A 24,434-nucleotide genomic window follows, 5' to 3' on the forward strand; every position below is an offset into this window, starting at 1 on the left:
TTTTATCACATTCCTCTTGACTTTCCTGCTGGCTTAATTTACTCAGGCACACACCTGTTTGTTTTAGAGGCTCCTGTGAAAATAGCAATTTCATTGCAGGAGGCTGAGTGCCGTTCCCATCCCCACAGCTAGCAGAGGGAGATGCACTAGGGATTTGATTTTAAAATGAGAGATTCTCACTATTATTAATAAAAGCCCTTGGAAACCCTAGATTAGTATTACCCCACAGTCTATGTAATGCACACTGTCAGAGGCAGTAGCCTCTGCATGCCAGTTACTAGGGAGCGCGCACACACACACACACACACACTCTTAGGTCCTGCTTTGGGGGCCTTCCCATTGGAGCATCTGGTTGGCCACTGTGAGTACAGGACTCTGGACTTTGCTGGGACACTGCCCTGATCCAGTGGGGCTCTTCATATGTTTTTTTGGGGCAGCAGCTCTTTGGGCTATGCATGAAATTATGGCCAGGCCTAAGGCAGCCTTCCATGGGCCCCACCATGGCTGTGAGTGCTGAAGGCTGCTCCCTGCAAGGCCCTTTCCACCTGGCCTAGGGGGCGGGGCCCAGACTCACCAGCTCTACTAAAGAGGCACCTGGTGAAACCAGAGGGACATCGCTATGCCTGACAACAAACCCTAACTATTGGATTCTTTTGCTCCATCTTTTCGTGCCTGCCAAACAGCCGTGTCATACTTACGATAATATTTCATTCTCCTGTTAATTATGCTGTTTTAAATGTGCATTTTATATTTGATTTAATTTAGCAATGGTTTTCATTTTTCTGAAATGTTTAAGATTTTTGCTGTTGTTGTTAACTTTGTTCACATCAAATATGTATTCTGTAGTTGACCTTTGCAATGTTTTGTTTTGAAATCCTTAAAATACTATTTTAGTTTTCTGTTAATTATGTTGCTTTGACTGTATAATATTTGACTTTCTTCAGAAATGTTTGATTCTGGATTGTTTTATTGATATTTTAATATGCTGTAAACTGCCTTGAGATTTTTCTTAAAAATATAAAGTGGTATAGAAGTGATATAATAATAATAATAATAATAATAATAATAATAATAATAATAATAATAATAAGCAAGATATGTATTATGCCTGCTTGGCCTTTCCTGTTCTTTATGTTCTTAAGCACCCCAATAGGCTGAATTGGACCTGGCAGGTTGGAAGTTGTGCAAGCCTTCCTCATGGCCAGGACAGAAGTTCAGGAGAGCCAATTTTTGAACACACCCCACCTACTATATTGGCAATGCAATGATGTTCCTTTGCTGGGCACTTTTTGTGAACAAGGCTCAAGACCCTAGAGTGGATGGGAAGGCTGGTTCTCGACCCCTTCACAAATCCTTAACACCCATTTGGGACTTCACTCCAACTTGCAGACAGGCCTTGCAAGGGTAAGAAGAGTAACTTACGTTGTATGCTGAAGCAGAACTTCTTTTGCTGGTAGGAGATGTAGCTGCTCACAGCACCAATCAGGGCCATGGCAAGGCCACTGACAATGCCAGCAATCGTTCCCGTCTCTACTACTAAGGCACCTGCAAAACGCCAGCGGAAAACATACCAGTGCAGAAATGTGTCAAGGAATAAAACATACAACAACAACAACAACAACAACAGTTTGTTATTTATATCCTGCCCATACATTAAAACATCAGTCATTTAAAAATCCCCTAAATTGGGCTGCCTTCAGATGTCTTCTAAAAGTCAGATAGTTGTTTATTTCCTTGTCATTTGATAGGAGAGCGTTTCACAGGGTGGGCGCCACCACTGAGAAGGCCCTCCGCCTGGTTCCCTATAGCTTCACTTCTCGCAGTAAGGGAACCATCAGAAGGTCCTCAGCGCTGGACCTCAGTGTCCGGGTTGAACGATGGGGGTGGAGATGCTGCTTCAGGTATGCTGGGCTGAACCTGTTTAATATACATTTAATATAGGTCCTTCATGCATTCATGCTTGATTAATGTACCTGTACTTGTAATTGACAACTTTACTATGTTGATTTGTTTGCTAAGTATCACAGAGGACTGCTTCACATCCAATTCTGTATTACAGTTTGGCTTTGTGTGAATGAACCTTTTTCATTTATATTTCCCCCTCTGATTCAATGAGTTACTTCGTCTTTACAAAATAAGAAAATTCCTTCAGTAGCACCTTAAAGACCAACTAAGTTTATATTTTGGTATGAGCTTTCGTGTGCATGCACACGAAAGCTCATACCAAAATATAAACTTAGTTGGTCTTTAAGGTGCTACTGAAGGAATTTTCTTATTTTGCTTCGACTCAGACCAACACGGCTACCTACCTGTAACTTCGTCTTTACAGAAAACCACAGTTGATGTCTGAAGTTATTGTTTGTGCTTGAATACCATAGAAGAATCTTGCACTAAAATTTTGAAGCTGGTTTGTAATACTGGTTTGAAGAGCAATCAAAAGTGCCAACTTGCCTAATCAGACACAGCAGTCTGTCCTCCAAACCAGGATTTACAAATGAACCTCAAACTCATCTGCAGTTCAGGTATGGAGTGTAAATCATAGTTTGCCAGTTAAGATGCAATAGTAAACTAGGGTTTGCACTAAAGAAGAAGTACGATGAATTTAGCAAGAACAAACATATTCCAAAAAGAGATGGGAACTTTTGTGCTTGATTCAGCATTGAGGAGCTCCTACCTTTAGGTGCATTGAGCTTCTGCCTTGAGCAGGGATGGGCAACCTCTAGCTTGCAGGCTTATTTGGCCCATCAGGTGGTCCAATTTGGACCACAAAATTATTTTCTCCAAACCACACCCAACCACCAGCTGTGTCACTGGTATTTAATCCTGGGTCAGCTGGGACCTCTGTTCCTATCGGAACAGGATCATAGTGCCAAAGCAGCAGGATTTAATCTCTGCAGATCAGCTCAGCAAGAGCAGTAACACCAAAAGTATGCTTTTAAGAAGCACTTTAAAACAGCCTGAAGTCCGGTTTCAGCTGAAGCAAGATCACATGGGCTGTTTTAAATAGCTTCTCAGAAGTGCTGTTTGAAGCATCTGCCCCCTTGTCCTTTAAATGAAGGAGGAGATCCTTCAAAAGTGCTTTTGAGAAGTGCTTTAAGGTCCCATTTCAGCTGAAAATGGGACCTTGGGAGCTACTTTCAAGTGCTTCTCAAAAGTGCTATTTGAAGCAGCTCACACACTTCTTGTGCACTGTTTGAAGCAGCTTGTGCAGAAACACACAAGTGCTAATCTTTAAGGTGGGGGGGAGGATTGCCTCTGACATAGCTGCCAAGTTTTCCCTTTTCTCGCGAGGAAGCCTATTCAGCATAAGGGAAAATCCCTTTAAAAAAGGGATAACTTGGCAGCCTCTCCCCTTTTAAGTCCTCAATCTTGCTCTGATCTTAAAGCCTGCCCTACCCTCATCAGATCCTGATAAGGATCTATCTTGTCTAAGGAAACGAAAAGGTTCCCCTACCTTGAGTTTCAGGTAACAGTGCCTGTTTGCAAAAGGCCTTTGGCGAGGCTGAAATTTGACTTTAAAACTATGTGTGAGATCTAATGTCAGCTAAACTCAAGAGTAGACCCACTGAAATCCATGGACAATGCCCACTGATTTCAAGGGGCCAATTCAAACAGTGGGTATAGCCCAATGGTAGGGACCCTCTTGAAAAGAAATGTGAAAAAGGCAATAATTGATATTACCCGACATCACAATTTGATAACTCTTGCCCAACTATTTCCAACACATTTATATATTATGTGGCTCATTTTACTACCCATGTCCTTTTTGTAATCTCAAAGGGGTAATTGCAAACTTGCAATACTATATTGGGTGGATCAGGGATGTCTCCATGTGTGCCATGGATGTTAGAGTCAAGCTCTTACATAATTATCTACAGTATGATATTTGGGGAGCGGGGAGGTCCAAGTAGTCAGCTCAGGCACCTGCAGTTTGGCTTAGATACAGGACACAGAAAGGGATCTGTGTGAAGCGGAGATGGAGCTGCAATTTCCAGAATTGTGCTTACCGTCATTGTCACTGCCGCCACTTCCTGAACTTCCACCTGGAAATAACAACAGGTATTTATTTAACGCAATCGTAAATGTTTGAAGCACTTCATGTATTGTCTCATTAACGTTTACAACACTCTGGAAGAAATGTCAGGATCATTATCCCCATTTTACAGATAGGAGCCAGAAGGCTGAGGCTAAGAGAGGCAGAGACATGATTACCATGCTTTGTACAATGCATTGAGCAATTTTTCAGAGCAGGTACATTTCCTAGATGAGTCAGAGGAGCGGGGAATGGAAAGAGATGTAGTACAGTGCCACTAAGTCCAGTTAGTGTGCAGAGATGGGGAAAAGTTTTCCCTTCCAGCTAGACACAGTGGCTGCTTGGGGCAAAACTATCTGCCTTCATTCATAACCTAGAATAAGGTCAATTTTAAACATGTGAAGCTGCCTTTTATACTCAAGGTTATACCTCTACTATGGTTCTTCAGGTGTGCTGAAAAAGAGTAACTGTGTGGCAAAGCTTTCCCCAACCCCATGCCCCCCCAATGCTTTGGACTACAACTCCCATCAGCACCAGCCACTGAAACAAATGGGCAAAGATGATGGGGACTGGAGTCCAAAACATTGGGCAGAACACCAGGTTGGGGAATAGCTGAGATCTAGAATCCAGCCTTTGTTATGAAAGAAGGAAACATGTTTCTAGTGGTCGTTGATGAAATGATACACTGGAAAGTGAATTGCCAATGGTAGCCCATAGGATGGCTGAGTGAGGATTCTAGTGGCTATGTGGGTGGAGGACTCCTCCCGTGACTAGCAGAACCAGGCTAATGATGCCAAACTGTCCAATAAATTATTCAAAGCAATTATTATGCAACAAAAGGCAGCATGGAATTCAGCTTTTCTTGGCCTATTTCAACTGTGCAGATAAAATATTAGCCTATATCTATTGGGTTGGGCCATTTCAGTTGGCCCAAGTATTACACACTTCCCCTGCCCTGGATAGAGTCTCTTCAAATCTGACCTCCTGGTTCAGAGGGACACACACACACCCCTGCCAAATAAATGGGACAAAGCCTTCCAGGTGGCATGCCTACCTCCAAAACAGCACTACGGACAGGGTGTATTGGCTGCAATCAATGTGCAGGTCAGTTGCCAACATAGCTCTCTTGGGGCTATTTCCAACAAATTGTTTCTGCTTTCCAGGACTGTTTTTTGCGACAATATTCACAGAAAAAAAATCACATGTGAAAGCGGCACAGTAGGAAAGGTCTACAAACAGAATGCTAAGACCCCCACCAGGTGTTGTGCAGAGATTCTCTCCCCCCCCCCAATCCTTTAATGCACACATCGTTTTACAGCCATGACGTCATGCCTGCCCTGAGTTTGCCTCCATGAAAATCATTCTGTCAAGGGAGGGCTGATCTACATCTTGGGAGTTGAAAGCAAGGACAAATTGGGGGTGGGGGGAATCCCTCTCACACCCCTCCTCCCAAAGCCAGTTCTAAGAAGAGGGGAGGGGGGAGAGAATGTAGAAATCCTGGGGCAGCGTTAATTATCTTCTAAAATGTTGACGAAGGAACTTATGTGAATAGGGCTCGACTGCTCTGCATCTGCAGCCTTGCGCATACACAGAGACACACACTGGAAGCCCTCATATTAATTAACCAGCTGCTGCTTCGGTAGCACTGCATTGAGCAATAAATGAGATTGATTATAAATTTAGCGCTGTGCGCAGTCAAGAGGTGGGTGGGGTTTGCAGAGGCTGGAGGCTTTGTCTGAAAATTTCTGCACTCTGCAGCATAGGCAGCATTTTTCTTCCCTCTCTTTCTCTCTCCCCACCCCTCCCTGCTCCACCCTACTTTGGAAAAAATGATGGGGTGGTTTGAAAGAGAAAAAAAAGAGACTCCTTTGTAGGATACTGAGACTTGGTGGTGGAAGACCATCTGATGTGTCCAAAAACAGTAATTAGCACCTGCTGGGATCCGCATGGACCTTAACAGAAAGCAGCAATTTAATACTGAAAAAGGTGCTTCCCTTGGGTTGGTAAGTCTCATATGGCAAGGAGTTAAAGCAAATGCTTAAAGGTTCCTGTGATCCCAAGGTAGCCACCTCCTGAGGAGCCCCCCATTAGGCTCTGCTAGGGTCAGGTGATTCCGCAACATCTCTGCATTGGGTGTGAATCAGAAGAGGCTGTCGCCTTTCATGGGTCGTTGCTCTAGACCAGGCTCATTCCTAGCAGGAGGCATGCCCAGAGCACTAGCTCCTGGAGAAACAGGGCTGGGCAGTTCTCAGTTCTTATATACAGGCGGAAAGCATTTTAGGTGCATCCAACTGACATACAATCACCAACACAGCTCTTTTTGGACATGGAAGAGGGCAGGAAAGGGGCAGGGCATAACAGGGTTGGCTTATGTACCCTCTGCCGATGTGCACAGGGGCCAGGAATCGAACCCCCGTGCAAAACAGTCACCGCTTGTATTCTAAACCGGGGAAGGAAAAACATCAGGCTTGGGTTATCTACTTACTTCCTCACTAGAACAACAAGATCCACTCGCCAGAGCAAGGTGCAAAATGTTAGGCAGGTAATGGAATCATAGAATCATAGAATTGTAAAGAAGGAAGGGAACCTGAGGGTCCTCTAGTCCAACCCGCTGCAATGCAGGAATCTCAACTAGACCATACATTACATATGGCCATTCAACCACTTCTTAAAACCCTCCAAGGAAGGAGAGTCCAGCCCCTCATGCGAGTCCATTCCACCGCCAACCAGCTCTTAAACACAAGAAAGCTCTTCCTGATGTTTAGTCAGAATCTCCTTTCTGGTAACTTGAATCTGTGCTATATATTTTTCCCATTTGTAATCAAGTTGGAGAAATTAACACACAGTGCACACAATATCTCTGACCGCAACAAATCTTTGGGGAAACTGACTCACCAATTTGACAGATGCAGGAACAGATTATGTTCCTACAGAGTCATAACTAGGGGTTTACTATTGCTCCTCACATAGCCCTGGTTTCAATTTAGGGCACTGAAGGAACCCTGAGGGGTCCAGTAGGAAAACCATGAAGAGTTCTTGTCCCCCTTTTGAAGTGGGTAAGCTCGTATAAATAATGTCATCTGCATCAATGCAAATGTCTGTGCAGGATAGAAAGTGACGACGCAATAATCAGTATTAGAAGGAAGCTTGTGGGGGGAAATATGTTTAATCAGTGGAGGCTGGTCCGTTACGGCAAGCAGGATGCTGTTCCACCAACTCCAGACTGCCCTTAGCTAGCCCACACCAACAGGAGCAGCTGCGATTCAGTGGCAGGGTACTTGCATGCAGAAGGAGCCAGTTTCAATCCCTGGGAATTATAAGTAGGACTGGGAATGCCTCCTGTCTGAAACCCCTAAGGGCCGCTGTCAGAGCACAGTACTGAACTAGATGGAATACTGGTGTGAACTCAGTATAAGGGAGCTTCCTGTGTTTCTGCCTGCTTTATTACTTGCAACCACTGCCTGCCAGCTTCTCCCTCCTCTTGCAGAACTCTGCAAAGTAGATGGGGGCAAGACTAGCCAAATTCGTTTGCTTCCATTCCCTTGTTTGGGCTTCCTGCCTTCCATCCTACCAGCTCTAATGGGCAGCAGCCACCACTGTGTTAAAGACATGACACAAGTGACTATCCACACAAGCCCATTACCCCTTTGTCCAAATGCTATCCCCATTCATGCCACTAGGACATACTATAGAACTTTCACACATGCAACTGCTGACCAACATTTCAATTACTCCACAAACACACTTCTCTGCTGAATCCCCTTCCTACTAGTTCCAGATGTCCGCATCTGCTCTCATGCTTTGGAATGGCCTGTGCCTTTGAAAAGTTGGAATGCTTGTAAACTCTCCATAACCCCTTTGGCAGCAGAGTCTACAGCTAGAGAGAAATGGCTTCAATCAACTGAAGCCAGAGTTCATACAGCCAATTGCTGTGGAGGTTTCAAATACTGCAGCCTGTAGCTGCCTCACATCTTTTTCTTTTAAAATGCTAAAAATATGTGAATTAGGATAGTGGGATATGGGCAAGAGCAAGAAACTATCACTATTTTTTCCTGCAAATTCAAATGATTGGCCACCTGTCAAGGATGCTGTTGAAGTCATTTCCTGCCCGCTGTTTCAGTCAGATACCTAATCTCTAAGCAGGGGAAGGGGTGTGGCTATGCATATACAAAGCCCCCTCATTCAATGCTTGCTGCCCTCACAGCCAAGATGAAAGGCTCCTGCCCATAGTCTGCAAAGCCACTGCCAGACAGTGTAAACAGCATTGAGCAAGGTGGACCCAGTGGTCTTAGTCTAAGGCAGCTTCCTATACTGGATGAAGGACCTGTGGTCCTGGATATGTTGTTGGACTATGATTCCCACCAGCCCCAGCCAGCAATGTATCATGAACTGGTTGGATGCAGAGGAATGGTGGGAGGAACCAGCTGTGGGATCCCCAAGGGAAGAGGGCTCAGAGCCTGGGGCGTGGTGGTGGGACAGTGATGAGCGGTCACAAAAACACAGAGAAGACTGGGAAGAGGTGGGGTCAGATGCTGAAAAGGCAACAGGGCTCAATGAGATGGGACAGTCGGTGGCAGAGAATCAGAGGGAGAAGCTGAAGCAGGGGAGGAGGCCAAGAGGGAGAGATGAGTGTGCCTGGTGAAGTGTCATGGGTGTCTCCCCCTCCTGCTGCAACAAGCTCTCCTCCCACCTGGTCTCCCAGAACTAGAAGGGGCATGAAACAGGAGGAACAAAAGCAGACATGCAAGGACAGTCTCAGATTGCTTGGAAAAAACCCTGGGGAGGAGGGGACTTAGGCAGCTGTGGGGATGGGGAGAACTTCAGTGCCAGCAACTACTGCTTGGGGGCAAGATCCAAGCTCATTCGGCCTGACACTCTGCCAAGTTGGTGCATAAAAAGGTAAAGGTAAAGGACCCCTGACAGTTAAGTCCAGTTGTGAATGACTCGGGTTGTAGCGCTCATCTCGCTTTACTGGCTAAGGGAGCCAGCGTTTGTCCGCAGACAGTTTTTCCGGGTCATGTGGCCAGCATGACTAAGCTGCTTCTGGGGAAACCAGAGCAGCACATGGAAATGGCATTTACCTTCCCACCGGAGCGGTACCTATTTATCTACTTGCACTTTGACATGCTGTCGAACCGCTAGGTTGGCAGGAGCAGGGACCGAGCAACGGGAGCTCACCCCGTCGTGGGGATTCGAACCGCCCACCTTTCGATCGGCAAGCCCTAGGCTTAGTGGTTTAGACCACAGTCATGTGTTAACTCCAACTAGCGGGGTGTGATTTTCTTCCGGCTCACTTTTGACACAAGAGCAGTTGTCAGGGATCATGGGAGTTGTAGTCTGGAGGGCCACAGATTTCCCCATCACTGCTCTACAGTCAAGGCATTAACTTTGCAATTGGACTGCCAATATAAAAATGTACTTCCTGTCCCTTTTTGTTGGTGTCCCCTTTCTTAGCTAAGCAACAAGAAGAGAACTTACCTTTCTTTTTATCTGGCTGGTAGCCGCCCTCGTCCACAATTCCAGCCAAGTCATCATCCGAAAACCCTGAAAGGTTGGAAGGGGATGGAATTGTTTGCGTTAGCCCATGAAATGTTTTTAGGTTCAAAAAGACATTTGTTTCCTAATTGTTACAAGGAAGATGGCTTTAAGTGCCGCATTCAGGAGGAAGAGAAGCATTTCTTAGTTGGACTGGTGCTGGTTAGGTACCGATTGGGAAATAAGGACTTAGGATGTGAGAAGAAGCAAAACAACAACAAGGGCAACTCCGAGTCAATGCCTCACCCCTCACTTGTCATTGGCTCAGCAATGGCTAATTCAATTCACTCCATATTGTGATCGTCACTACTCTGTGGATTAATCAACTTCACTGCCACAGCTTGATGACATCGCAACATGGGGCAAGCTGAGCATAGGTAAAGGTAAAGGTACCCCTGACTATTAGGTCCAGTCGCAGACGACTCTGGGGTTGCGGCGCTCATGTTGCTCTATAGGTCTAGAGAGCCAGCGTTTGTCCGCAGACAGCTTCCGGGTCATGTGGCCAGCATGACTAAAGCTGCTTCTGGCAAAACCAGAGCAGCGCACGGAAACGCCATTTACCTTCCCACTAGAGCGGTACCTATTTATCTACTTGCACTTTGACATGCTTTCAAACTCCTAGGTTGGCAGGAGTTGGGACTCAGCAATGGGAGCTCATTCCGTCGCAGGGATTCGAACCGCCGACTTTTGATCAGCAAGCCCTAGGCTCTGTGGTTTAGACCTAGCATACTGGATATCAAATGATTTCTAGAGTACTCTAGCTTGCCCTATGTGAGGCTGCCCTTGAAGAAGGGTAGCAAACAGCACTCTGGAATCTCATACTCTGTGGCAAGAGATTTTCTGCCATCATACTGGTGCAGCTCCTGTTATTCTGTCTGTTTGTGGTTTTGCTGGATTATTTATTTGGTTGTTGCTTTTGGTGTGTGTTTTCCTGTGACAGAAGTGTTCGGGTTTTTATACTGACTGCTGCTTTAGTATTTTAGTATGCATTTCTGTGCACTGCTCTTGGGACCAGTACAGTAAAAAGATGTGGCAAAACTAAAAACAATTGTTTCTTAAAAAATAAAATCTACAGGTGTTACAGTGTCCCTCACAGTAGAGTGGGGGTGGACCTGCACACCTCCAGATGCTGTTGGACTCAAACTCTGATCAACCCCCAGCCAGTATGACCACTCAGGGATGATAGGAGTTGCAGTCCAACAAATATCTGTAGGTCCACAAGATCCCCACTCCTGCCCTATTGGAATTAAAGGAAGGAAGAATCCTTCTACAATTGTGTTATGGGGAACAGCATGACTATTCATAGCAAACACTTCCAGAAATGGAAAACTCTGTGTGTGTTTTAGCAATCCGCTGAGGTTTGCTAAATTCATATAACTGAATTAAGTGTGCAGGATGAACTAATGGATGTCCTCCTGCAAGGCATGATGCTGCTGGGACCTTTAGGAGGACTGGTTAGGGTGGGCAGGTGAAGAAGAGAGGGCCCCTCTACCTCTAATGCTGTGTTTCTGAAACTTGGGTCTCCAGCTACTGCTGGACCACAACTCCCACCATCCCTAGCTAGCAGTGGTCAGGGGTGATGGAATTTGTAGTCTGCCCATAGCTGCCAAGTCTCCCGTTTTTCACAGGAAACCCCCGTATTTAAACCCGTTTCCCACTGTTATCCCAAATAGAGAAAAATCCCATAAATCCCCCGGATTTCCTACCTGCCAGGGAGGCTCCTTCTGCGCATGTTTGGACAAGCGCAGAACCGATTTCGGGTGCTGCTCTGCCCATGTCTGGGCACCGGAAATCGGGCAGCGCCGGCACCAGAAGTTGCTTCTGCGCATGTCCAGACATGCATAGAAGTGACTTCCGGTGCCACACTGCTACTGATCCTGGATTTTTCTCACCAGGAGTTGGAGGGTATGAGTCTGACAACAGCTGGAGACCCAGGTTTAAGAAACACTGTGTCTAATAGGTGTGTTGTGTCGGAGGGGAATTTCAGAAGGTGTAGCTTCTGAATAGATGTGTAGAAATACACATCCGTTAAAGGACAGTAGCCCCATCTTCTTCTTCACCTGTCGTGATGAGCTTCAGCTGCTGAAATCCCTGATTAACGCAACAATAAAAGTCCTTTTTTCATTTGGCAACCGGAATGTACCATTTCAGGCTACAGGTGAGAGGGGATACACATTCTGAACGCGTGCACATACAATATAAACTCGCTGCAAATGAAAACAGAACACTAGGACAATAGGGTAGATTTCTAGCCTTCATTTCATCTGTGCTCGTTTTCTATTCTCAGGGAGTTGTTTTTTCCTGTATGTGTTTTCACAAAAGGGAGATTCAAAACTTCTGATTCCCCTCCCAACACCTGGAGCATTTTATCACATCAGAACGCTATTCTTTATTAATATTAAAGTATTTTGAGGCCACCTTCCCACTCTACAATTCTATGTGACCTATGTGCACCTTTCAGGACATGTACCCAAACAAGGTGGCTTACAATACAAAACAATAATAAAAATAGCTTTTAAAAATCTGAACAACTATTTAAAGCAAAACTGACTGCAGATATCAATGTAGGTCAATATATCATTAAAAGTCAGCTGGGGGGGGATCAAAATGATGTCTACATCTGTGTATAGTCCAGGTCTTTCTCCTCCTATGCAACCAGCTGAACCCAAAGTCGAACATTTCGGATTTAATGTTGTGCAAGAAATTTTCCAGTAGCTAAGAAGGAAACAAATATACACCATGCTTTGGCAATGGCCAGCTGGGATAACAACAGCTCTGATCTAGCATTCAGCCACATGCAAGATGATTCATTTTAATTGATTTTATACATTGTATGTTTTTATAATTCTTACGTACGCTGCTTAGTAACCTCACAAACGAAGTTGTATAGAAAAAACTTACAAAAACTTAAGACACAGATCAATTTGTTATTGCTTGCTTAGAATTCAAGACCAAGCACATCATTTACAAATTTCCAAACTCTCCCACGTGATACTGTGGGTAGAAGCAAGCAAGCAAGAAACCCACAACGCTGGATAGCAGTGAAGAGGAGAAGGGAGCAAGCAGAGGAGAAAGCTGGGAAAGAAAAAGGAGAACTGGAAAAGCTAGATGGCAAATCCTTCTCCCAGGCCCCACTGGTTTGAGAATATAAAGACAGACCCTTATCACAGGGGTAGATAACCTTTTCTGGCCAGCAAGCTAGATCTAAATTTCCCCAGACTCTGGCAGGCAAAATTTTTCAGGTGCACGGGATCACCCATATGTCAATCACCTGACACCATGCTGCGCTTTGAAGCTCCAATTATTGGGACTTCAAAACACAGCACAGGGTTGTTTGTAAGCCCTTTGTAAGCATCTCCAGGCTGCTCCTTCAACCGCTGAAATTCAGAGATTTGAAGAAGAGCACAGGGGTGTTTGAAAGCCCTTTTCCTATCAGTCCTATCCTGCTGAGAGGTATTTCCGTTCAGTGGGAACTGCTCCACCCTCCTTGATTAAGCTGTGCTCTCGCCACACACCAGCTGATGGGTGGTTGGGAGTCTGCCTTGCTCATGCAGAGGAATTCAGAGTCAACCTGAATTCCTGTTTGTTCCTTTCACACCTCACCTTTACCCACAACACAGCTGACATCATAATGTCAGGTGTAGGGCATAGCTTTCTAAAAATGGCCTGGCAGGCCAAATGGAGAGACGTCATGGGTCACATTTGGCCCATGAGCAAAGGGTTCCCTGTCCCTGTCTTATAACGATGCTGACGGTCAGCTCAATAGTGCAGCTGGGCCACAACAACCCTGACGGGAAGCACCTCTCCCAGCTGTTTTAGGTAACAGAAAAACAAATAAAAGTGTTCCCTGGACACTCTTCCCCCTGTGCTCTCTCCACATAAATACAGGATGAAACTGGCTCTGAACCAAGGGTGAGGGATCTCCTGCCTTGCATCAGACCCAGCCAGCACAGCCAATGGCCAAGGAAGTCCAGAAACATCTGGAGGGTCACAGGTTCCCCATCGCTACTTGAAGCTTTCCAGAAGTGTGATATTGGGCCACACCTTCCCTTAAACTGTGGTTCATCATTTACTGTGGTTATGCCTTTCTCCATCTGTTTCGTTCCTTCCCACTAGTGGGCAGAAGATACAAACCACAATTCTTGCCTTAAGGTTAAATCCAAACCAGGGACAACAGCTGGTTTTGCTCCCTGAAAGCCACAATCTGTAGTAACTGAAGATGTATTGCTGGAGCAAAACAGACCATTGTGTCTGGCTCAGGTGCCTAAGCTAGGGATCACGGCTTATTTCTTCTGCTTACTTGTGGGGTGGAGTGAAAGTGCCCTCTAGGAACCATGATGGTAAACTATTAGCTACGGCTTGCTGTGATGTACAAAATGGATCACTATCCGGTTTTCGATTTCGTAATGGCAGTTTTTCTTAGAGTGTTTCATTTTTAGAAAAAGTAACACAGCGAACAGCAAATGGCCATCTCACAAGATCTGAAGTTGACCAAGTCAATAATAAATGTGAAAATTAGAGGATGCTAATTGAAAGGGAAAATTAGTAGAGGCGTTCAGCATTTAAAATCCCCCTCGCCCCCATTGCATTGCACAGAACCAGAGATAAGTAACAGGATGGATTTTCCGTGCTTAGAAGGAGTGGACGGCAGAAAACAAAGGATTGTGACAGGAAGGGGAAAGGTAGCAACTGGGAGCCCATCCAAGACTCCTTACCAGGTTTTCCACCTCTTCCACCTGTACCTTTCGAGCCTGGAACAGGATTCTTTATTCATTAACTGATCACAGAAAATAGCAGCTGTTGATTTAGGTTTTGCAACACGATGAAAGCAAATTACGCATGTTTTAGGGAAAAAAGAGTGCAAGTTGGTATCAATAACATGAACATTCTGCCAACACATCTGTTTATTTCTCTAGTGTTACCTATATGGATAGGGTGGAGGGAGACAAACAAGGGAGACATGAATGATCCATAAGGAAAAATATCTGGCCAAACAGGTCATATGAAGGGGAGAGGAGGTTAAAAGCTGTGGGCCATTTGTTTCTCACAGCAAAGCATCAACATGGCCACTTCTTCTATATGCAATGTTCAGGGTGCGAATACCACCACTTATGTTGCTAAAACAGCACCTCAGCGGATTTGGGGGAGCCCTATCACCTGCAAAAGTCCGGAAAACCTTTAGGGGAAAAACCCAATGGAGGGGAGAGAACCCCAAATTAGCCCCACATTAGGACTAAGCATGCTCTAAGGCCACAAAATGTTGACTGCTGGGATGGGGCAGGGAGCAAGGAAAGGAATGCAACCCTGAACAGCAACACTCCGTGCTGCAACATTTTATTACAGGTCCTCTGTTTAAATTACTATTATTCATCCACTCTACTACGCCTGTGCCATTGATTCATGCAGTGAATCCCATGAACCAATAAGCACAGCCATAAAGCCAGAGGTGAAGTCACAGTGATCTACCTTTTGGCAAAAATGTGTATTTGTGTCCCATTCCCATTGCTATTTTAAGGGCCTTCTCTGTGCAGTGGGGGAGTACAACAACTCCTACCTACGGCAGACTCAAGCATGACTTGGACACATCATCCAGACTTCCTGTACGCCTTTTGAGCTGTCAGACCTTGGCCATGAGAAGGTATCCTGTTTTGTTTGCCACCCCAAGACTTTGCCTACATCAGAGGTTTGGTTTGCTGTAACATCAACATGAGAAAAGAATCCTTCCTATACAGTACGCCCCACAGATGGCTGAAGTGTGAACACAGCAGACTTAAAGGAAGTAGATTCTTCCAACCCAGTTTTGGCTGACAAGGGGAATCTCCATCACTCAGTGGGACCTCCGTAGCAACTCAGCCAATCTATGGGCTAAGATTTCTAGGCTTGAAATAAGTGGGGTCTCCTCCATCAGCCTCTCTGGGCCCAAATGCCCAGAGGGTCACCACTCCCGCTTTAAGCTGGGTCCATCCACAACCATTGCATCTGGCTGCATCAGAGGGAAAGGCAACACACAGATGCTCACCCAAGTCAACTCGCTCATCCTATGTAGGTTGGCTAGGCTTGACTTGTGAACAGCACCTCACTTGGCCTCCTGGAGAATCATCTCCAGGTGACCAGGCAGGGAAACCGTACAAAAGGTGTGGTTTTTTTAACATTGGGAAAGTGAAGGGAGAAGATATATGTTGCTAACATTGATACGTTCAGCAAGCAGCCTGGCCTGGTAGACATTTTTTTTGTGGCTGATGGTGTTTGCGCTATGAGAACCTATGGGAAGTTAGGGGCCATCTCAAGACCTTCCTCCACAAGACTCCACTGGCATGTGGCCCCCAGGGCTGTAAAGGGTTCCCAATTCCTATTATAATGCCATATGTGAGCCAAGTCACCCAGTTGCATGGTATCTGGAGTCAAGGTTTGATGCACATTAAGCACCATTGAGAGTGGAGTGCTCAACCATTGTGAGAAAAATGCTGGCCAAATCATCTAAGATTTAGAAGTAAAGCACAAAGCTAATACTGATCTATCAACGTACCTCCACCAGGATTTACATTAGGTGTTCCTCCACCTTGTCCAGGGTTGTGGTCATCCAAAGCATCAGATAAGTCGAAATCCATTGGATCTTTGGCTGTGAAATAGCACATGGATTACCTATTGAATGCATCTGTTGCTCTATAAAGCCGTGGTTCCCAATTAGGGGTCCGGGAACCTCTGGGGATCTGCAGAACGCACCCAGGGGGTCCATGGCCCCACCCCTTGCCTCCCCCACAACTAAATTTTTGTCACTTTTGCATGGTAGTATCACAGATTTTATGGTCTGTCTTTTTAGTATACCTAAAATCCTTTGCTTATTAGGGGCTACTCCACATGTTGTTCAAAAAATGGCTTTGCAGAGGAAAATAGAGTTACCAAAATTTTCAAAAGTAGGGGAGACCGTGGCTTGGCTTTTGAAATACAGTGGGTGCTCAGGTTGCGAATGTGATCCATGCGGGAGGCACATTTGCAACCTGCAGCATTCACAACTCGCAGCGCCGCGTCTGCGTACGTGCAGGTCGTGATTCGGCACTTCTGTGTATGCACAAAGTGCGATTTAGCGCTTCTGCACATGCGCAAGCGCCGAAACCCATAAGTAACCTGTTTGGGTACTTCCGGGTTCGCGTGGTGCGCAACCCGAAAAAACGCAGCCTGAAAGTGTCTGTGACCCAAGATATGACTGTATAGGGGTTCCTCAGTAATTAGCTAATTGGGAACCACTGCTCTAAAGCATATAATAATCTAATAATTCAAACTGGGAAGGTTCTGTAATTTTATTTTGTTTTCACAAGCCAACCTAGAGGGAGGAAAAGTATAAATACACCTCTTCATTCCTTCATTCGTTCGTTCGTTCATTCATTCATTCAAAGACCTCTTCATATTTCCCTGCAATTTCAATTAATTCAGTTATGTCCTGCCATGCACTTCGCACAGAGGTTGCCCTGAACAGTGGATCAAACTGCAGGAAAAAGCACATATACTGCAATACACTCTCTGCACCCAACAGCATTGTCTGCACCATCAACCTCCCACTTGAGGCCAAAGCGGTAAGGAAGGGAGCAGGAGAAACACTGTTCTTTTGATGTGGCTTGGGACAGCCTTGTCCCTGGATGTACTCTTATCATGTTGGCCAAGGCTTATGCAAAGCTGGTGGGCATGGGGATGTCCATGGTTGCCCTCTTTGTGGATTAGTATGCCAGAATAGGCCTTGGAGCATCACACACCTGATTCACTTCCTAGGGAAAATAACACTATCCGTAAAGAAAAAGTGAAAGAAGTCCCTTGACACATTACTGGCATGGGCCATGGGTGTCTTCTGCGCTCTGTAGAGGTTGTCACTTACCTGGGACCTTCTTGGGCGGAGCCTTGGTAGTTTTGGGCTGCTTGGTGGTGGTATGCATCACGTTCCAGTGGATCTCATCTGAAGACAGAGGAACAAAAGGGAAGGTGACTCAGAAAGTGGTGGCGGCTGGGTAAAGAACGAAAAGATTGGCAGGAGCAATTTAAGCAACTTCCAAGGGGGGCTGCTCTCTTCTCACTCCCCACCCACCTTAAGTACGGCCAGGGGACTGTATAAACGAAACACTATGGGGGTGGGGGTTAAGATTTTAAGAGGTGATTTTCTCTTGAACTATATATAACCATTGTATGGAAACAGCAGAAATGGATTCTACACACCCTAATGGTGGCCAAGAGACTGATAACTGATGAACTGGAAGAACAGAGATACAATTCCCCTTAATCAATGGCTCGACAACATGACATTGGCAACCTATGAATGGGCAGCTTATAGATGCAGACTTTCTTTGAATAAATACAATGATATTTGGATTGAGTTTACACAGAATACCGGTATATTAGGTTACTAACAATTATATGTGTATCAGGACAATAAGAATATACACATCTGTATATTAAAGGTAAAAGGACCCCTGACCATTAGGTCCAGTCGTGACCGACTCTGGGGTTGCGGTGCTCATCTCGCATTATTGGCCGAGGGAGCGGGCGTACAGCTTCCAGGTCATGTGGCCAGCATGACAAAGCCGCTTCTGGCAAACCAGAGCAGCACACGGAAACGCCGTTTAACTTCCCACTTGAAGCAGTACCTATTTATCTACTTGCACTTTGACGTGCTTTTGAACTGCACTTTCTGGCTGCAGGAACAGTTCCTTATCTCCTGGATCCCTAGCAGGACAAATCTGGCAGGTAGGCAAGGCCACCTACTACCTATCATTCACGTGACATCACTGTAATGTCAGGTGACGCTGCACTCCTGAGTTGTTAGAACTTCAAAGAGTAGCATGGGTCAGCTTGAAAGCTCTTCTGCAAAACAGCCTCATGTAGAGAACAAGAGACTCAAAAGACCAGCATGGGGCTATTTGCAAAAAGGGCATTCAAACAGCTCTGTGATGCTGTTGCTCCAGGGGAAGCCCCCCCCCCCTTTTAGCAGCTATTTTGGTGGAAACCGCTTTGCGCTCCTGGAACAAAGTGTGGGGCCAGCAAAGGAACAATCACTTCAACCTCCTGATTGTTCCTTTGAAGTTGTGACACATGACATCAGGTGCGGGACACATGGGCGTGGTTTTTTTGGGGGGACGACAGCCTTATGTGAGGAATGGGGAACTCCTAGAAGGGCAGAGAGGTTCCCCACCCCTGGTACAGATAATCCCCCCCTCCCTCCAAGAAGTAAAAGAAAAGGAGAGAAGCAAAAGCAGCGATGGAAACAGAGGAGAGAAACCAAAATGGAGCAACAGGAAGAACCTAAGATAAGATAAGATATCTTTATTGTCATAGTCCCCTTGCGGGAACAACGAAATTACTCGGTTGCTACATCCACTCAGATAAAGCATTCCGCATAATCCAAAATTACAAAAACCTAATTAAAAACAGTAAATATAATACAAAATAACAAGTAAAATAAGATGACTTCAAAGTCCAGGCTTTCCATCTAAGGCCAAAATTGCTCTAGAGAAGAAACTGTTCCTGAGACGGCTCGTTCTTGCCTGCATTGTTCTATATCTCCGTCCCGATGGCAGGAGCTGAAAGAAATGGTGACCAGGGTGCGTTGGATCTCTTGATATATCTAGTGCTTTTCTATGGCACCTGGTGGTGTAAATTTGTTCTAAGGTGGTGAGTGAGCAGCCAATAATGCTCTCTGCTCTTTTAATAATTCTACACAGCCCTGCTCTGTCCTGAGAAGTACAGCTTCCGTACCACACACATAAACCGTACGTGAGCACGCTCTGTATGGCACAGTGATAGAAGGCAAGCAGCAGCTTTTGTGGAAGATGGTTTTTCCTTAAAATTCTCAAAAAATACAGTCTCTGCTGCGCCTTCTTCACAAGCCCCCTTGTATTAACACTCCAGGACAGATCCTCCTGTAACTCAATGCCTAGAAATCTAAACGTTGTTACCTGCGGCTCTCGATCCTGTGAAGGTGGCTCAGGCGTTTAGGAAACTTTGCTATAAAATACGGATGGAGAACCTGTGGGCCTCCCCTTCCCCATGTGCTGCTGGACTACAGCTCCCATCATCCTTTGCCATTCGCCATGCTGGCTAAAGCTGGTGGAAGTTGGAGCCCAACAATTATCTGGAGGTTCCCGCCTTTCTGCTATAATAAAGCCTAGCAGAGAAAGGAACGACTCACCTGGTTTCCTTGGATAAGGACCAGTGGTAACCTTGGTTGATTTAGTTGTCGTCTCTGGTGGGGTGTCAAAGTAGTCAGCCAAATCCAAGTCACCTATTTGACAGATAAATACAGAAACACACACACAGAGAGAGACAAATAAACCACAGGTGGTTGGGTTTTTCTGCACTGTGTGTATTTTCTCTTCTTCTCCAAGGAGTTCCTGGCTTATCCCATTTTACCCTCACAACAACCCTGAAAAGCAGGCCGGGATGGCATAATGAAAAAGGGACTCCCTAAGGCTGCACAGAGAGATTCAGGCAGTGACAGCATTTTTCGTTACTGGTGTGGCTGTAAAAGTTGGAGTCAGCTGCAGGGCAAGAAAGATGCAGGGCTCCATTGTCAGCGAAGTTTACTCTTTATTCAAGGAAATGGCATACAGCTCAGCAACTCTTCCCAGTAGGTATTGCCGCTATGGAGCAGTTGCCAGGACTGAAGGCACCTTTCTCCCGGATATTTCCCAAGCAGTCTCAAACTGTGCTTGCACATCTCTGGTCTCTGTTCTGCCCTAATTATTCTGTGCATTCTTGGAGACCAAAGGGGAGGAAACTTGTTGCAGCAAAAGGAAGACTCCCTGGATTCTTCAGCTGTCCCTTGACCCTCCTCCTCTGTTTCAGGCTTGGAGTCTGAACTGTTCTCTGCCACCGGCTCTTCCTGCTCACTAAACCCTGTTGCCCCTTCAGCATCCAGGCCCTCCTCCCAATCTTCTCCCTCTGACCTCTCCTTGGTGTCCCACCATCAACCCCTGGGCTTTGAGCCTTCTTCCTCAGGGGTTTCCCTTGGGGGTTCCCCAACTGTTACCTCCCACAACTCCTTGTTGCCCAGCCAGTCCCTGGCAGTGGCCCACCTAAGGAGTCAAGTTTGTTGAACTCAGATTCATTAACTCAGATTCATTGCAGCATTTCACACACACGAGAGATTGGGGGAGGCAGAGCTGCATGCGTGTGCTTCCTCCATTGCCACATCCCCCCCCCCCACCAGGTGAGAGAGGTGGAATGGGCAAGGACCAAGCCATGTGGCAATTTTGGTGGTAGCAGCCTTGGGACTTCTTTGCCCAGTTGGTTCTCTGCATTACTTCTTCATCCTGCCCCTACCACCCAACCAGAGGCCCCCACCACTCCATTAGCCAGCATCAGCCACAAAAAGAAACAGAAAGCTTTTGCAATTAGTTCTAGGCTTGCCAGGGTCTGTCAGACCCCACAACCTGCAATCAATAGTTGCCATTCCTACCCAGAAACACTTAGTTGTCTCTAAATCAAACAGCAATTTCTCCTGGCTTTGGTCCCTTCTGGGTTTGCTCATTATTTGTTTGCACAAAGTCTGTATGGAGTCTAGATGTTTTCAGCTATTTATCGCGGACTCATTTTGATTTGTTTGCAGGGAGATTAGACAATGACTTGTCAAGCAAATGTGATTCCAATGCATTTCCCCATCACTTTCCTTACTGCAGAAAGTTCAATTCTTTTCTATGGAGCAAAGCAGGTTAGTTGTGCCAACAGCTACAAATCATATTTGACTGCAGAACTTGAATTTGCCGCTATATGATTAAATCCCACCTGCAAACAGCAACTTGCCCCTGATTCACTCCACTCTTTTGCTATAAATAAGAGATGGCAAAATATCTCACCTGTTCCGCTGGAAGGCTTTTTGGGTGGCTTGGGAGTAGCTGTAGTTAAGACAAAAAGAGGAAGGGAAGGAAGGAAGGACATTTTAACTGGATGAAGAATTAAAAGTTCACTGAATCTCACAGCACAAGCACATGTGTCTTCAAAAGCAAGTCCCATTGAGTTCAATACCCACCGAGTTTATTATTAAGCTGTAAATAACTGTAGGAGGTGTCTGCATCTGTGAAAACATCAATATATAATGCAGTTTGCTATCCCCACCCAATTCTCTCCAGCACAAGGGTGACTTACGCCGTTTTGTTGGAGTACCATCATCCAGTGCATCCGCTAAACTGAAGTCCAAATCATCGGCATATCCTAGAGACAAAGAGATAGCACAGGTAAGTTATTTGCTGCATTTATATCCCACCTTTCTGTTAAGGAGCTCAAGGAGTTATACTAGCTCTCCCCATCCGAATTGCATCATCACAACAACCCTGTGAGGTAGGCAGGCACGCAGGCAGAGAGACAGCAACTGTTCAGGGAAGTTTTAATGTTTGATGTCGTGTTGTGTTTTAATTTGTTGGAAGCTGCCCAGAGCGGCTGGGGGAACCCAGTCAGTTGGCGGCATATAAACAAATAAATACATACATGCACACATAGCCAGTAAGCTTCATGGCTGAGTAGGTCCTACTCTGACACTCTAACCTAGTAATCCTCAGAAAATTTTATCTGGACCACACTTTCAGAATAAAAATTTGCTCGTATTATTATTATTATTATTATTATTATTATTATTAGGAATAAATCCATTGGAAAACAAAAAGAAACCACTCCTAGCAGTGTTCGATTTATAACATACAACACAACTACTTTAGAATGTGATCACAGGACATCCAGAATGTATAAAACAATGCAGCTATATAAGAACGTGAATCATTCCCAAAATATAATTATAAACGAGCCTCTTACATATGTACCTTAAGTAGGTATACAGACTCAATGAGAGATGTGAGCTTGGTTTTGCTTGGTAATCTCATTTAGATTAGGTCTATTTTGAGACAGAACAAGCTTTCATCTTCTCATCAGCACAAAGAAGCCTTACTCTTTTCTGGTCTTTCATGTTTGCCAGAGTTGAAAATCACTGTTCACTGCAATACTGTATGTGGAACTGTAGAAGAATAGCCAATGCTCTTGAAGAGAGGCATGAATACCTTTTCTGATTGTATAGACATTCAATACAAAAACGTTTAAATGTTTATTTGATTGTCCTTGAATCTTCCCACCAGGCTTGCCACCCTTGGAGAACCACTGTTCTAACCACTACATGACCAATGTCACCAATACAGGGAGGTCATCAATTGAAAACAGAAGGTGGCAAGGCAGCATTTCGCCAGATCGCTTCAGCTTGTGACACATTTTCAAATCCATCTCTTCCCATTGGGTTTAGCCACTTTCCCAGAATCTCGTCACTGTGAAATTGCAGGGCAAGTCAGAGTTTAGGTTCTCTCTTTGTCTATAAATGCATGGGCTTCACTCATGTTTGTGAAGGCAGAGCCCACTGATTCTTCCATCTCTCAATATGCCACTCATCTGTAGATGTTCTCCTGGTTATTATTATATGTTTGTAGGGAAAACACTGTAAAAATATTGGCACATCATCTGACAAAACAGAGGTGGAGGGGGGAGAGAGAAAGAGAAACAACACCAAGCCAATATTGCATCTTTTAGCAAAACGCATTCCAAGATGAAAGATAATAATTCTATATTTGCACTGAAAGGGGTGGAAGGGAGGGCAAAATTGAGATAAGGATATTCTGGCAGATCTCTGAGTGATTTGCGGTAAATAAGGATTTCTGATTCTGGACTATTTAACAATAGACACACACACACACACACCTATTTCCCCAAACCAGACTGCTGAAATGAAGAAAGCGGTTGTGGGGAGAGACCAAGGACCCCTCAAGACAGGTGCTTTATTACAGGTGTATTCTGCAATGTATTCTTGGTACCACAATCGTACATTGGAGGTGAATTTACTCTGCTTTGTTCGTTGTTCTGCGATGTCCCCAACACTGTCTGGAGCGCCTAGAGCACAGCAAAAGTAGGACAAATACCGGTACCATTTCTCCCAGCCCAAGGACCATATTCCCTTGCGAACAAGCTTCCTGGGACCAACAGTGGGTGTGGCCAGAGGCAAAAAGTGCCTCTTTTGTAAAGCAAGCTACATTTCTCCCAAGTAAAAGGCAAGTCTACATCTGGGCAATGAAGAAACAGTATCAGAGTTCAAGGACACAATTCAGTCAGGCAAAAGCACTTGGTGAGGCTGTGGACCAGACCAAATGAGGATTGGGGTCTGCGGAGGAGGCGTGGCCTGAGGAAAGTCCCAAGGGCCAGATAAAGAGGCACAGGGGCCGCATTTAAGCCCCAGGTCTGAGTTCTCCCTCTACTGACGGTTGCAACAGGGAGCATGCACCTTTAATCCTTCATCTTGGGAGCCTTTTATTATTGTTACTGTTACTTCCCCATTACAAACTGTTGGCTTATCCGCTTTTGATGCGTTTATGCGTCCATACATTCTCTCGGCACGTGCGGAAGTTAACGCAAAAACAAGAACATTCAAATGGCTTCCCTCGGATTCCAGCTGCTAAATGGATTTAGCTGCTGCCACCTGAGCTCTGACATCTTCCATGAATAAATTTAAGGCTCGAGTGACAAGGCCAGCAACCATGGGGAAAGGCATGGGGCTGGCAGGAAGCAAATGTCGACATTTCAACCGGGGTGAGGGGAGAGAGCAGGGGTGAAGGGGAGGGGTGCAAAAATGTCTGACTCCTATGTGGTTGGGATGTAGCCTACTAGGTCCAGTTGCAACAGTAAGGCTCACATTCCTTGCTCTGTCCACCTTTGCTTTGGGCCCACCCACTGATGTGGCATTCGGTCTCCTGGAATGGTACACCCCCCCCCAAAAGGAGTGTAGCTCCTGGGCTGCAAAAGCTCCCCCACCCTTGGCGAACAGGATTGTAGCCATAAGGCGCAATCCCTACCACCACAA

The 24,434-nt window shown here is 45.5% G+C and overlaps 1 protein-coding gene across 4 annotated transcripts in view; it reads right to left on the reverse strand.

Moving 5' to 3' along the window:
* Positions 1-24,434, reverse strand: part of CD99L2 (CD99 molecule like 2) — a 56,073-nt gene that overhangs the window by 2,389 nt on the left and 29,250 nt on the right. For 2 of the 4 annotated variants that reach the window (XM_035113263.3, XM_088664457.1), the window contains exons 2-10: positions 21,695-21,760; positions 21,406-21,444; positions 19,740-19,832; positions 17,436-17,513; positions 16,095-16,187; positions 14,284-14,319; positions 9,512-9,577; positions 4,008-4,043; positions 1,423-1,545 (exon numbers count right to left, since the gene is read on the reverse strand). In XM_035113263.3, coding sequence (XP_034969154.1) covers positions 1,423-1,545; positions 4,008-4,043; positions 9,512-9,577; positions 14,284-14,319; positions 16,095-16,187; positions 17,436-17,513; positions 19,740-19,832; positions 21,406-21,444; positions 21,695-21,760 — 630 coding nt within the window. The remainder of the gene's footprint in view (positions 1-1,422; positions 1,546-4,007; positions 4,044-9,511; positions 9,578-14,283; positions 14,320-16,094; positions 16,188-17,435; positions 17,514-19,739; positions 19,833-21,405; positions 21,445-21,694; positions 21,761-24,434) is intronic. The other 2 variants (XM_035113264.3, XM_088664458.1) reach the window with 1 other exon arrangement.

Source organism: Zootoca vivipara, chromosome Z2, assembly GCF_965207765.1.
Source record: "Zootoca vivipara chromosome Z2, rZooViv2.hap1.1, whole genome shotgun sequence".
In the NCBI taxonomy this organism is placed as follows: Eukaryota; Metazoa; Chordata; class Lepidosauria; order Squamata; family Lacertidae; genus Zootoca; species Zootoca vivipara.